Source organism: Corvus kubaryi, unplaced genomic scaffold (genome assembly GCF_017639235.1).
Source record: "Corvus kubaryi isolate FWS band 111438036 unplaced genomic scaffold, C.kubaryi_AGA036_p1.0 74, whole genome shotgun sequence".
Lineage (NCBI taxonomy): Eukaryota > Metazoa > Chordata > Aves > Passeriformes > Corvidae > Corvus > Corvus kubaryi.
Window position 1 is genome coordinate 16,403,961 of NW_024582061.1, and position 14,134 is coordinate 16,418,094.

The window sequence follows — 14,134 nt, forward strand, 5'->3', positions numbered from 1 at the left end:
CTTAAACATTTGCTTTTCCTGCACTCTGTCCCTGACATTGCCTTCAAGATCACAAGAAAAAGTTTGTGAAAGTTTACTTACATCTCTTGCCATGGAATATTGATCAAGAAGAAAGGCAGCACAATGACATGTTGGGAGGATACTCCTCAGCAGCAGAGTTACACTGCCTGGTATCCTGGGGCTTGGCCAAAAGGGATTTTTCCATATTGATGGCCAACAGCCAACCATTGGGCAGGGTGCTGATACCATGCATCACCTGAGGTCTTCAGGCTGTGAGTTCATGCTGTTGGTCTCAGGGCTGGTAGTGTGTCCTCCCCTGAGTGCTGCGCTCCCCTTGTTTTTCAGTGTGCAATGATGAGAACCCCTGCGAGGGCATGAGCCGCCACGCCACCTTCGAGAACTTTGGGATGGCCTTCCTCACGCTTTTCCAGGTGTCAACGGGTGACAACTGGAATGGGATCATGAAGGTAACTAGGCCTTAGGGGCAAGGATCTCCTCCTTGTGGGGAAAGAGAAGTTCCGATGTGTGGTCTGTTCAGCAGAGCTTGGGCTAGCAAAGGGAAGGAGCACAGAACACAGAAGCTGGGTTGCTAGATAAGGTCCCTGCTTGGTCCAGAGTATCTCTCCCCACCATGGTAACTCAGACCTTGGGCTCATCTAGCCTTAGAGACATCTGATAGAGAAAAGTGCCAATTTTCCTTGGGAGGAACAAGAAAATAATTTGGGCTGAGAGGGACTATCCACTGTAGTCAGGACTGTTATCAAAGCTGAGCATAGGACATGTGTGTTGGACACAGCACTCATCTGCAGAGCTATCAGGACAATACAAAATAAATACTTCCTTTGGAGGACGTGGAGAAAGGAAAGTTCTTTCATCACATATGGTGCTTTTGGGTATAGATGGGAGAAGGCAGTACCAGCCTGCTCATTTTTGGTCTTGTTCACATGTGTGGGGCTACGGTGGCAGCAACATATCATGGTCTGAAAGTTTGCTTCATATGCCTTTGGATGGTTTTGCTCTGAAGCAGACAGCATATTAACAGAGAATGTCCCAGATTCTTTGGGACCTCATTATGCCAAAAGGTATGGGGTGATAGAAGTGTTTGCTTTGTTCTTTCCATTGGCACCAGTGCTTTTTGACAGAAAGAGGAGCCAAGCTTCTGTTCTTACTTTAGTCTTTCCTTCTTTCCATCGTTCCCTCTCAATCCCAACTCCCCCTCAAGGATACCTTGCGCGACTGCAGCCACGATGACCGGAGCTGTCTCAGCAACCTGCAGTTCATCTCCCCACTGTACTTTGTCAGCTTTGTGCTCACAGCCCAGTTTGTCCTCATCAATGTGGTCGTAGCTGTGCTCATGAAGCATCTCGACGACAGCAACAAGGAGGCCCAGGAGGATGCAGAGATGGATGCTGAGCTTGAGATGGAAATTACTCATGGGCTGTGCTCCCACAAGTCAGGCTCTCCAAATTCAGGACAGGGAAAAGGAGCAGGAACAGGAGGAGGTGGTGGTAGAACAGATCCTGAAGGACATCTGTGCGTGAGATGTTACTCTCCAGCCCAGGTGAGTACACCTTTGAACTTACTGACCAGACTGCAGCAAGTAGCTGTGGGCAGTAGCTGGGCAGCTTAGATGATTGAGGGCTTAGCAGTAGCAGAGTCTTCCACCTCAGGGTGAAAGGTTTGCTTTCAGCAGTAGACTTTTGAGTTGATAGGATCATGTAGGGACAAGGCTGTGACAGCAGTGTGTCCTGTTCATTGTCATCAGGGTGTAGGAACCTGAGGGCCAGCAGAGGAGGGATGGAGCAGATCAGCTAAAGGTGTGACAGGAGCAAATTTGAGAGGGGAGCTCAGGAGAAGAGTGCAGGAGAAATGGCAGATCGAGAGTGAGTGACTCCAGCAGAGCTGGAAGGCAGACGTGAGCACTGAAAGTGAGTGAAGACTGTCCCTCCTTATTTTATTTTTTTTTTTCATTGAACTCTGGCACCTTTACACACCCTCTGGAAATGTTCCCCCCAGTGACCCTGTGCAAGTACCTGCAGAACAAGATGCTGCTCCAGATGAGTCAGGGTGGAGAACCCAGCCCCAAATTCACATGAAACTTGAAAGCAAAAAACTCGACATTCTTAAAATGATCTCTCCCATCCTCCCCCCTTTCTTGTCCCCTAGGAGAACTTATGGCTGGACAGTGTCTCTTTAATTATTAAGGACTCCTTCGACGGGGAGTTAATGATCATCGATAACCTATCGGGCTCCGTCTTCCATCATTACTCCTCGCCGGCCATGTGCGAGAAGTGTAACCATGACAAGCAAGAGGTAACCTGCGTACGAGGATGTGTGAGGGGACTCTTCCCCCCCAGACCTGCACACCCACACCCACGTGCCCGCAGGTCATCCCATGTGTGCTCCTCACTGTAGATTGTGTAGACAGTAGAGCTTGTTGACCTGTGTTTGTTATCTGTTGTGAAGTGCTGATACTGCCTCTAGTACAGGCCTGCCCTCCTCAGCCACACGTGGATGTTTGGAAAAGTGAGACGTGACAGGACATGGGTCAGGAGGGACTGAATGACCTGCAGAGAAATTACTATGAAGGCATCCTGGCAGCTCTTGTTGCATTCAATTTTGCAAGAAAAGTCTAGGTTCAGGCTCATGTTGGACAGAGGACTCTAAGGATCTCACTCCAATGAGAGCACTCAGGAGCAATTCAGTGGGAGATTTAAGCTGGTGTTTTGTTCTCATTTTAAGCATGTGCTTGCTTATTCCCTATTGAGGTTGATCAGTTAAGCACATGTTTAAATGCCTTGTTGAATAGAGTCATGTCTGTGAGCAAGGATTGGTTTGTGGTGAAAACCAGTTAGTTTGAGCAAAAACTAAATAAAAATGGGCCCACTGAGAAAGTTTGTTAGCTGACAAATGGGTTGTTGCTACAAGCAGGACACCAAATGGCTTAGACTTGAGCTACTGAAGTTGGTAGATGCTTTGGAAAACTACTTCCTAAGCAATTGGTCTTTTCAGGTTATGAAACTTAAGGAGCAAAATAGTCTTTTGGACTAGGAAAAGGTTAGGTCAATAGCAGAATTAATTTTATTTCTGAAATAATTTTATTGTATTTAGGTGCTCTGATTTTGTGTGGTCAGACCTGTAGAAGTAGTGTGGCTCTTCTGACAGTAGATTGGTACATCAGTGGCAAACCTCACTCTCTCCTTCCCCATAACTGACTCGACGTGTTGCTATCGCTTATAAAGAAACAAGGAAACCTGGGGAAAGAGCTCTTATTGGCAGATCATTCTATCCATGCTTGAAGAAAGCAATATTTTGTTGGCCTCAGATGCCTAGTTCTGATGCTCTGATTTTTTTTCAGCTTCTCAGCTGTCTGCTTGTCCCCATTGCTTCCTTTCAAAAGTATCAAAATGCAAACATTGCTGTAGTTTATCGTTATTGAGACACTTCACAAATGAATGCTGCATTAATGCAACCAAATAACTAGTTTTCAATTAACTGCAATTTCCACTGCTTTACTTAAGTCTTTATGTTCAGCAATTGGTGCTCAGCTTTCTCAGCAAATGAGATCTCCTAAGGCATTACAGAATGACTGCCCTCAAGTCATTTGCAGCTAGTTTGCTACATTTGAAAACCTCCCTGATAGTCTTCAGTATCCCGCCTATGAATGAAGACAGCAGCCCATTTTCTTACCTTCCCAGCACAGAAACTAGATAGCAAAATCTTCAAGTGGAACCCCCAGCCTGAGCAAAGAGTTTGATGTAATTACCACAACTGAAGAATTATTCTTAGATCATACTTTCTAATGGCTGTTATAGAGCCATAAATTACTTTCAAAATTGGTATTTCAATACATCTAAAATGTGGAACTGAAAAGAAATTATCTATGCAAGAATGAGTTTAGTAATAAAATACAGGTGTTTCATTTTGGATCATATGAATCAAAACTCTACCTTAGGATTTTAAGCCACGATTGGTCATGACCTTCTCTTCATATTTCAAAGTAAAAACAAAGAGGAAATCTCAACAGTAAATCACTATGTGGAGTCATAGCTAACATCAGCAATGCACACAGTCATTTAAATTAGAGTGCACTCTGGTACATCAACATATCCATATGAGTATTGTACACAGACAGAATTGTACAGTCTCAGAAGCATTTGACAGCAAGTTACATAGGCAAAACTATTTATCTAGTCCTCTTCAATGTGTGTGTATTAGAAAGAAACAGTATGCTTGCTGTCCACCCTTTCAGCCTTAACTCTGCCCTTCTGACAAAAATCATGCATTAGCCAAAAATGTTCCCTCCAATTTCCTTGGTAGTTTAATTCATCAAGATGCTGAGCACACATTTAAACATATGCTCAAACTCATTAATGTGTGCTAAGCTTTTTGTGGCATTGAGCAGAAGTGCTCAGCACCTTTCCCAATTATGCTCCTGATATTTTATTTTCAAACCAATTATTTGTACAATTAAGGATTTTTGCAATCGTGGGTCTGTTTTTAAAGATATATCTGCAACTAGTTGTTTTCTAAGGGATATGTGTGCATGGTTCAGTGTCTCAGGTTGATGTTCCTCGCAGGTTTCATGGATTTGGATCTAGTGAACCTTCTCCCACACTGTAATTTAAAAAATTTCTTTTGTTCCTCATCTTTAGTCAGCAAATTTTAAAATATTCTACAGTAAGGGAAGCAATAAGAACAAAACCTCTTTTTTTCATGGTGCTAACCTCGTCTCTTGTCATTTCTATCGTTTCACTCTTGGGATGGTTGACAGACATCTGTATATGGATGACTGAAGTGTGTTTAGCCATGGTAGGAGTTTGTCAGTGGGCACCAGGGAAATGTGTTTCCACACCTGCCGTTTATTTAATCATGACTTTGTTGATTGTGGGTTTTGTGTAGACCCAGGATGATCAGAATTTTTGAGCAAGCGGTTCAGTGACAAACAGACTGTTCTGGCTTTTGTTGAAATCCTTTTTTATGGATGGCAAAGGTAGACGCAGATGTTACCACAGGTCATGCTCCTGTCTCTACAAGCACAGCTTTAAGGCTGTTTTGGTGTAGCAAGCGCTTGGGAGAGAAATAGATGAATACATTAAGTGGGACTGAATGAAGACTATGCGTCTCTACACGAGTAGTTGCTGACTGGTGGTTGTGTAGCATCCCTGGCATCAGTTCATTGTGGGCTCTCTGTGTGTTCGTGCTCTGAGCAGCAGTTGTTGGTTTTGGGCTTTCTCCATGGTTGAACAGCACCATGTTCCTGTGTCAGAATAATATCTCAAATAAGGATGTCATTTGTGCACTTTATTTAAATCCAGCTCTGGTTTTCCATTCTGTTTGTTTAAAGTGCATTATCCCTCAGATGGAGACCTCTTCCAGTCTCTGGCATTGGCACAAAGCCACTAAACTTCCAGCTCAAAAGTCATCTCTCCAAATGTTTCACCTGCTGTCATGGCACAAGAGCTGTACTTGCCTCTTGCCAACACAAACACATGTCCAGAAGCTGTCCCGACTGAGACAACCCAGAATACAGCTCTCAAGAGTTAGCTGCTGGTGGTGCAAACTGGTGGCACTCTAGAGACCAGTGATGGAAATCCAAGCACAGGAGGGACAGAGAAACTGCTTAGGCTGGTAGAAAAAGAAGATGCTTTTCAGGCATTGTGAGAAAGAATTGTCAGGCAGAGGGGGTTTAAAAGCTTGGAGGAAAGAGGATGAGAGAGGGGCGTATGTGGTATGAAACAGGCCAAAAATGAAGCAAGGTCAGGCATGGGACTGGAGCAGAGCTGAAGCACAAGAATGGCAGAAATGCAGTGGTCAGACTTGCTTTCAGAAAGCAGGAGAGCTCAAGCATGGGTGTGTGGGAGGGCTGAGATTAGAGATGGAGAACAGAATGGAAGACAGTGTTAGGTGAGGTCTTGGGTAGGTTAGAGGGGAGGGGAAAGGCAAGATGCAGGAAAGCTGGAGAGAAACAGGGTTTCAGTAATGAAGGTAAGAGAATATGAAAAGCATGATACTGGCATGGACTGCAAGAGGCATGACTTTCCCTGGAATGAAAGCACCTTCATGCTTAAGCAGGGCTGTCTGTGGTGCCTTCAGAAAGAGGGGTCCACTCCTCATCCCTCAGCAGAGCCGGCTGCCCTGTCACCAGCCTGAGGGACCCGTCTGCCTGCCTGGCTTTACTTGCAGGGCCTTGGGCCAGCTGTATCGCTGTGACAGATACAGGACTCGTTCCTCCAATTCTGGAACGAGAGGAGCATGGACTGGTAGCGGGCTGCTTGCAGATTGTATATTCAACCTTTCTTAAAAAGGGAATTCTCCTGCCCAACCCAGGTCTGGGTTAGGCAGTTCCTGATTTATCCAAGGAATATAACCTAAAATTGATCTTGGGTCTACAGGCTCTCACTTATCCACCATAAACAGTGTGACTGCTTGAAATGTGGATCCCAGGCATGACCTGTGATAGCTCCTTTCCCTTCCTGCAGGTCCAGCTGGCTGAAATGGAAGCATTATCCCTCAACTCAGACAAGTCCTCTTCCATCCTTCTAGGAGATGAGTCAGACAATCGAAACGCTGCTCAGCTGAGTCCTAAGGAGATCAAGGTTAGCCCCAGGCAGTCATGGGCATCTTACACCATGTGCTGTACTTATGCCCCTGCTCATTTCAGGTGCTCTGTATCCATCCGGGTGTCCCTGCTGAGGAATATAATTCTGGTCATTTTTCAAGAGCTTCTCCATAGAGACATACTGTGGAGTAGGATTTGAGGAGAACAAAAGAATACATGTATTTGAAAGTTCTTCACTACTGTTAGTAACTTCCTCTGAATTAGTCAAAAGTTAGACAATTTGGGCTGCAAAATTGAGCATCTCTCAGCTAGCTTGAAGGTATTATCAGAATCAGCTCTTCTTGAGCCTTTGAAAAGTCTGCTCTATCATCTTCTATTAAATTTCACAAGGCTTGGTCCTCACTTATTGTTTTCAGCAGGATGGTCAGAACAACCCTGACTCCAGTGGGGCAGACAGTCTGGGGGAATGCCTGCTCCCAGCATCCAGTGAGGATGGCTCTACAAACCCAGACAGTTACCTCTGTGAAATGGAGAATACTCCTTTCAACTCAGTTCAGTCTTGGCTAAAGCATGAAAGTACCAAAGGTGAGCAGGGCTCTCATTCTCCAGGTCTGCTGAAACTGTGGGTTGGTTCAGCTCTGTTTTTCCCCTGCTTTCCCTCTGCCAGGGGGAGAGTTAATGTGACTTGGGGTTACACTAACAAAGAATTAGCCTTCAGTTTGCTAATTTGCTTCAGGAATGGGGGGAGGAGCCGTCCCTTAATTTTTATTGCTAGCTTTTATATCTCCTCTCAGACATGACTGTGAAATATTGTGAAAATGCTGATCCCCATTTGCAGTAGTGCAGCTATGCATGGTCAGAGAAGAGTGGGGACAGATTCTCCTGACATGCCAGCTGGATGAATTGTGCTCACTCAGCACAGAAAAACTCTGCTGTCCCCTGAGACCAAGTACAGATTCAGAGAACATGTAACATGTCTGCCCTTGGTGGAAGTGCTCTGGTTCTACTCTTGAGCATGTCCTGGTCTCCTGTGGTCCCCAGGTTTCCCAAACCACCACTTAATTTATCTTTCTTCATCCCTTGCCCTGCAGGATCTGGCATGAAAGTTCTCTGGCAGATACATCCTTAAGTCAAGGCCTTTCAGCTCAGCATTTCTCTGTGAGAGCAACAGCAGGGCTGGCCTGTTATCTTATGGCTCTGAGCTGTGTTAGGTCTTCCAGGTCTGGTGCAGCTTTTTGTGCAAAAAGTGGGATCCTTAGTCTGAACATCAGACTGAGGCTTCTTGGCCTGGAGTGCATGTTCCTGAATATCCTTTGTTCACTGGTCTTGAGACTTTGCTCAATGTAACAGCAGCAAAGGCACCAAATAAAATCAGAGGACTATTCAACTTTTTTTTCTTCTATTTCTCTTCTATTTCTCTTTCTTTTGATGTTCTGTCAGTCCCTCCCAGCCCCTTCTCTCCAGGTGCATCTTCCCCTCTGTTACCTGTACCAGCAGAATTTTTCCACCCAGCCATCTCTGCCACCCAGACAGGGCCTGAGGAAGTCTCATGTCCACACAACCTTCCTAAGATCTCTCTGCAAGGCTCGTGGGCATCACTGAGATCTCCAGGTGTGAACTGCTCACTTCTCCATCAGGTGAGGAACCCCGCTTCTGTCTGCTAGGAAAACTCAATTTTCACATCATACCCAAACAGAGGGGGCTGAACAAGGAGGAGGGCAGAGGAAGGAGGGAGGCAGCTATGGTCATGGGCTGGGTAACCTGGATCTGTAGGAGGAGCACAATGGACTGCAGAATGCAGGAGGGTAGGGGAGGAGAGGGGGTAGTATAACAAAGTGGTGTTGGATAGCTCTCACCCCATGAAGTCACACGTTCTTCTGCTTTGGACCAACAAATAGTTTAACAGCTGCAGTGAGCCCCACATGAAGATGAAATCACATCACTCTGTAGCTCCCCCCTGGGTCCCTGGCACTGGGTGTGCTGCAGACACCTGCATGCACAGCAGCCCTGGTGTGAGCCAGGGAGGTGACAGCTTGCACACCCTCCTGGGGTCCTCTTAACACTGTGACTCCAGATCATGCACCTTTTTGGTTGGAACAGGCTTCTTCCCACCTACACCCTCCACAACCTGTAATGCCCCATCCACACGCTGTGTCCTCACTGTTTTGCCCTGCCCACTTAACTCTTGAATCCCAAAAAGGTGCCATCTCTTTCTGAAAAGGCAGCTATTTCTCACTAACAAAAGAGAAGAATAAAAGCACTGGGGGGAGAATAGGTGTCTCTGAAGGGCAGAAGATGCAGAGATGAAAGCCCAGTAGAGATTCCTGTTATTGTTCTTGGAAGATACTCCATGAACAGGGGCATTCTATTCCAGACAAACTAAAAAATAAAATCAGATGTTATCCAGCTATATATGACAGACACTGTTGGCACAATACAAATGTGTATAAATTCACCAAGGATAAATTTAGCCTTGGTCTGAGAGCACTGAGTTGTTGCAGTTTTGAAACTTCTGGTATAAGTTAAGACACGAAGAGGTAGAGCCCTGGAGCTGGCACACCACTGGGACAAAAGCACTGAACTGTTGTAAAGCAGAAGTTGATAAACTTCTGATTATGTGATGCAGACTCTATTGAATAACTATAGAGACTGCTTCAGGAGACTGTTTCCTGTCCTACATCCATCATCTCAGTGCAGTGTCCCGGTGATGATCTCACAGTGCAGACCAATTTCCTAGAAACAGCTAAAATGCAGCTTAACTAGATGAGCCCTGATACAAGGAAATTAAGGCTCTTTCCTCTTCGTGCTGGGAAGGGACCCCCCCTTTCTGCGCTAAATGCCATCATTGCCAATAGTGTTTGTCAAAAGAACCATGGGGCCTCTTTTCTCTCCCCAGATATTGCTAATTTTTTTAATGAGAGGAAGTCTGTACAGAAGCCCCTTGATTCCTGTCCAGTGGATAGACGTGTCCACAGTCTGCGTGGCAGGTTTATAGGGCAGCCATGAGTGAGGATCCACAGGGAACCTTTGCTCTGCTGCCTCCTGGACCATCAGTGCTCAGGGAGAGCCTAGTGGTGGGGGCTGCAGGGCTTCACATGGGAGGGGTAGATTCATCCTGAAGCAGAATGAAATGAGCTCAAAATACCGACACCTTTCCTCCTCCTTACCCAGAAGGAAATCCCAATGGCAGGCTGCATCGCTGGTGCTTCGTACCATTGGTTGGTTTATAGCTCTCTTCCCCAGCTGAGGAGAGTGAAACAGGAGCTTTTCCCCTTTCCGTAACCGTGGCTTATTTTCACACCCCAAAGTACCCCCAAAACAAATAAGGCAAAGTCTCTTGCCCTGTGCCCATCTCCTTCCTGAGAACCATGCTTTCGTGTTCCCACTCCCCAGCCCCCCGAGAGCGACACGTCGCTGGACAGCCGGAGCAGCAGCTCGGCCGGCAGCCTGCAGACCACGCTGGAGGACAGCCTCAACCTCAGCGACTCTCCCCAGTGCACGCTGGACCTGCCGGTGGCTCTGTGCCCCGTGCCGGCGGCGGGCAGCCAAAGACCCCTGGCAGCGCCGCTGTCCCCCGCCTCCCGCCGCCGGAGCCTGCGGGGCCGGGGGCTCTTCAACCTGCGGAGCCTGTGCCGCCACCAGCGCAGCCACAGCAGCGGCGGCAGCACCAGCCCCGGCTGCACCCACCACGACTCCATGGACCCCTCGGATGAGGAGGGGGCCGGCAGCAGCCTGCGCGGGGGTGGCAACAACAGCGAGCCCTCGGAGACGCTCAGCAGCCTCTCGCTGACCTCGCTCTTCTCGCCGCCCCCACCGGGGCTGACCCTGGTGAAGAAGTGCAGCAGCACCAGCAGCCTCCACGCCAGCCCCTCGCCCCGCCGCCCCGCCGCCCACCACGCCAAGCCCTTCTACACCGTTGACCCTCGGGGCTTCCTCTCGATGCCCTCCTGGGTGACGGACTTCTGCAAGGACACCCCCTCGCCCAGGCAAGGAGAGGAGCCAGATGGCTCCGGCAGACTGGGGACAGGGGACCGCAGCTCCCCGCACCCGTCCGAGCTGGAGCTGGGCGACGGAGTCAGCAAGAGGAACAGATGAGGGTCCCTGAGGTGCAGGGAGAGAGCATTCGGCTGCTGGCATGGGGAGCATGTTTCACTAGCTTCTCCCTGGCAGCAATTCCAAAGGATTTGCAAGAAAAAGAAACAGGCAAACAAAAATTTATAAATATATATATATATACGTAAATATATATATATATACATATATATATAAAATAAATATTCTGGTACCGTACCTCAGAGGTGTGGGAGAGTGCAAGCAATACGGGAACAGTCCTGCCTGAGGGCAAGAGCTGGACCATCACCCCAGAGACTATAGTGACAAGAAAAGGCCATGGAGCTGGTAGGGACAGGACCCTCCAGCCAGGTGACTGCCACGTGGCAGCTGTTTAGTTATATACATATACATATATAGAGAGATCGATTTATTTATTTTTTTTACTGAGAGATTATGAATTTCAGAAAGTGCTAAGGAGGAACAAGAGAATGGAGGGCCTGGAGGAGCTGCTACACCAAACCATGAGCGTGGGAGTGAAGGGAAGGGAAGGGAAGCAGGGTGACCAGCACGGGAAGAGCATCTGTGGCTTGCCTTGTGTGTTTCTGGGAATTTCCTTATTGTCCATGCTTCCATTTCCAAGGTTAAAAATTGTGGGCCAGATCTTCAGGGTGAGTGTAAATTGGCAAAACGTGCTGTTGGTGTAAAGCAGCACAGCTCTGGCTTGAGGTGGATTCATGCTGATTTACAGCAGGTGAAAATCTGGCCCCAGCTACAGAGAAAAGCAAATAGCCATGGAACGCAGGGAAATGTTTTGAGGTGAAAAGCCTTGCTTTGAAGGGAATGTATGAACACAGCAGGCACCGCTCATGGAAGGAGGGATGGAGGCTACATGGCTTATCTTTGTTGTTGTTTTGTTGGGTTTGGTTTTTTCATTTTCCAAAGAAAGGCAACTACAAAGAAAAAAAATTACAAGGCTCCTGGGGATATTTGGAGTGGGAGAAGCAAGGTCAAAGGGAAGAGGGAGGTAAAAAGGGGAAAGGAAATGGAACTTTTCCCCCTTTTATTTGCGGTAATTGTGATATTTTATTTTAGAAGCCCAAAGGTGCAAAAATTATCCCTAGAGAAACCTATCTGTTATTTTTGTATCTATAGCTATATATATTAAAAGAATACAAAAACTAGAATATTAAAAAAGACATAGAAGCAAAGGGGGCTTCAACAACACAAAACGCAGTTACTCCCTTGGCTGAGAGCTAACCCTGTTCCAAGTTCCAGTAGGAAGACCCTACAAGGACATCCTCAGCTCAGTGGTGGCTCTGTCTCCTCTCTAGCATCATCCTCTGGCATTTTCCTGGTTTGCATCAGTGTACCTGGGACCATAGTCCTGCTCAGCGCCAACCATGGACGTGGAGAGCAGCAAATACTGGAGCGTGTGTGTGTGTGTGTTTGTGTGTGCATGCCATTGTAAGGATGCTGATGTGTGTTGTGTCCAAGCCAACTGGCTCACCAGCTGGAGAGATGGGTGAGAGGGACAAGGAGAACTGCAGCTTTCCTTGTCTCTGCCTTGCAGGGCAGTGGGAGTGGGGAGGACTGCGGTGTGGAGGGGGAAGGCAGAACGACCCCTCAAACCACGACCTGCCTCAAGATCCAGGATTCTGTCCAGCAAACACGGCCCTCTCCCAGCATGGTTGCAGCAAGGCTTCCAGAGGCTGCATCCCTCCTTGCTTTTCCAGTGGTACAACTGCACGAGTCTCCTTCCTGGCAGGGCCAGCCTTCTTCTCCTCCTGCAGCAACTCCAAGGTTTTGTACCCTTCTCAGATTTACAAGTGGGTAGGAAAACCAGCCACCCAAGGGAAACAAAGAATTTTGTATGTCATGTACCACCCCAGGGATGTTCCACTCAGGTGTGTCAGAGAAGACAGACTGGGAAGGGCAGGGGGGAGATGATAGCAGCCCAATGGAGACAGGAATGTTTAGAGCACTGGGGAAAAGGAGCAGGGCTCCCTGTCCCCATCAGACCAAGAGGGCCTCTGCTGCCCTCACAGAGGTCTCCCAGCTGGCATACGAAGCATTGTGAAGAGGGCAGCACAAAAGATGTTCTGATTTTATTGTGACCTGACTGACTTTAAAGCAGCTGCTGCATCTTACGAACCAGGGTTGTAAACAGCGAGCGCATCACTTGGGACCAGCAGCCAGGAAAAGGATAATTACTGTGTGGACTTCATTCATTTGCTCTGTTGCAAGCGTGCATGCTGACTGCAAGGAGGTCAGACCTGCGAGGAGAGGACAGGAGAGCCTGGGTCCTCGTCCTTGCAGAAAGGATGCAAATACAGATTTATTAAAGCAATAATAAGGGTCTTTAAATGCTTTTTTTGCACTGGTGGTTCTTTGGGTGAGTTGCCCCTGCTTGCTGTCCCGTGGGCAGAGAGGAGGGACACGACATATGGTTTCACGTCCTCAGAGAAGGAAGTCAGTCCCTAAATGGCTGAACAATGAACTTGGGTTGCACAAGGCTTAGACCCAAAACCAGAGCTGCTTTGAAGCCAGAGACAGGGCTTACCAAAAAACCCAAACAGTTGAAACCCATCCAAGCCCCAGACACTTCAATGCACTTGGAAGTTTGCCATCAGAGAACATGGAGGTGGGACTCCAAGCTGTCCTGGCAGTTGTATGGGCTGTGAAATGTTTCCACTGAGGAATGGGAAAAAGGTCAGCGATTGGTGGAGTGCTAGAAATTACCCCAATATTTGGTCATGAGAGAAGCATGGCCTGCACTTGGGATTGCTGAGGGGGAAGGAGGGTAAAAAGATGGTGGTGACGACTTCAGGGGGTGACAACTGCCCCTAGGATGGATGATCTCTAGGCTTATTCCCAGTTATCCCTGGAAGTGACATCTTTGTTTCCCCTGTGGTTTGGGGTTCATGGCAGTCCTTCTGCTCTCCAGGATGTCTCCCCTTCACCACCAGCAGGGTCACGCCACCTCTCCCACCTCCCTGCAAAAGGGCTTTCACCCTCTGCTGTATGACTGGAGCAAAAGGCTGCTGGCTTAGGAAGGAGGTTGCCATGGAGACAGAAGACTAGGTTATCTTTAAAGAATATTTTGTCTCTCTCTTTTAATTATTTACTAACTGTTTCAAGAAGAAGCAGGAAACATCTATCCTTCCCAAAGAGGAAGCAGAACACTAAACCCCAGCAAACACTTTGTGTTTTTGCTGGGGATTTCTGCAGCGCTTCAGGTTGTGCAGTTTCTCCTGGCAAGAGCTGCCTTTCCCAGCTATGCCTGCCTGTTGGCACATGGAAAAAACCTCTGTCATCACCCACCCACCTCCCAGACAACACCTGAGGGCAGCTTAGGATTTGCCCAGACATCTGTTCAGCCTCCCGTACTCCCCACTTCCCACAGGGGACTGTACCGCAGGCAGCTCCTGCCAGGGTGCTCTTTGCTGTCGATAGCCCGATACTGCTCTGTTTTGTCCTGCTGTCACACTACCCTTGTGCCCAGCTCTCCCCCACGTCTGC

The 14,134-nt window shown here is 47.8% G+C and overlaps 1 protein-coding gene across 5 annotated transcripts in view; it reads left to right on the forward strand.

Annotated features, from left to right (window-relative positions):
* Window positions 1-12,979, forward strand: part of CACNA1I (calcium voltage-gated channel subunit alpha1 I) — a 164,896-nt gene extending 151,917 nt beyond the window's left edge. For 3 of the 5 annotated variants that reach the window (XM_042050736.1, XM_042050734.1, XM_042050735.1), the window contains 7 exons: window positions 346-467; window positions 1,223-1,561; window positions 2,167-2,313; window positions 6,483-6,599; window positions 6,979-7,147; window positions 8,003-8,199; window positions 9,956-12,979. In XM_042050736.1, coding sequence (XP_041906670.1) covers window positions 346-467; window positions 1,223-1,561; window positions 2,167-2,313; window positions 6,483-6,599; window positions 6,979-7,147; window positions 8,003-8,199; window positions 9,956-10,657 — 1,793 coding nt within the window. In that variant the 3' untranslated portion in view covers window positions 10,658-12,979. The remainder of the gene's footprint in view (window positions 1-345; window positions 468-1,222; window positions 1,562-2,166; window positions 2,314-6,482; window positions 6,600-6,978; window positions 7,148-8,002; window positions 8,200-9,955) is intronic. The other 2 variants (XM_042050737.1, XM_042050738.1) reach the window with 2 other exon arrangements.
* The last annotated feature ends 1,155 nt before the right edge of the window (window positions 12,980-14,134 follow it).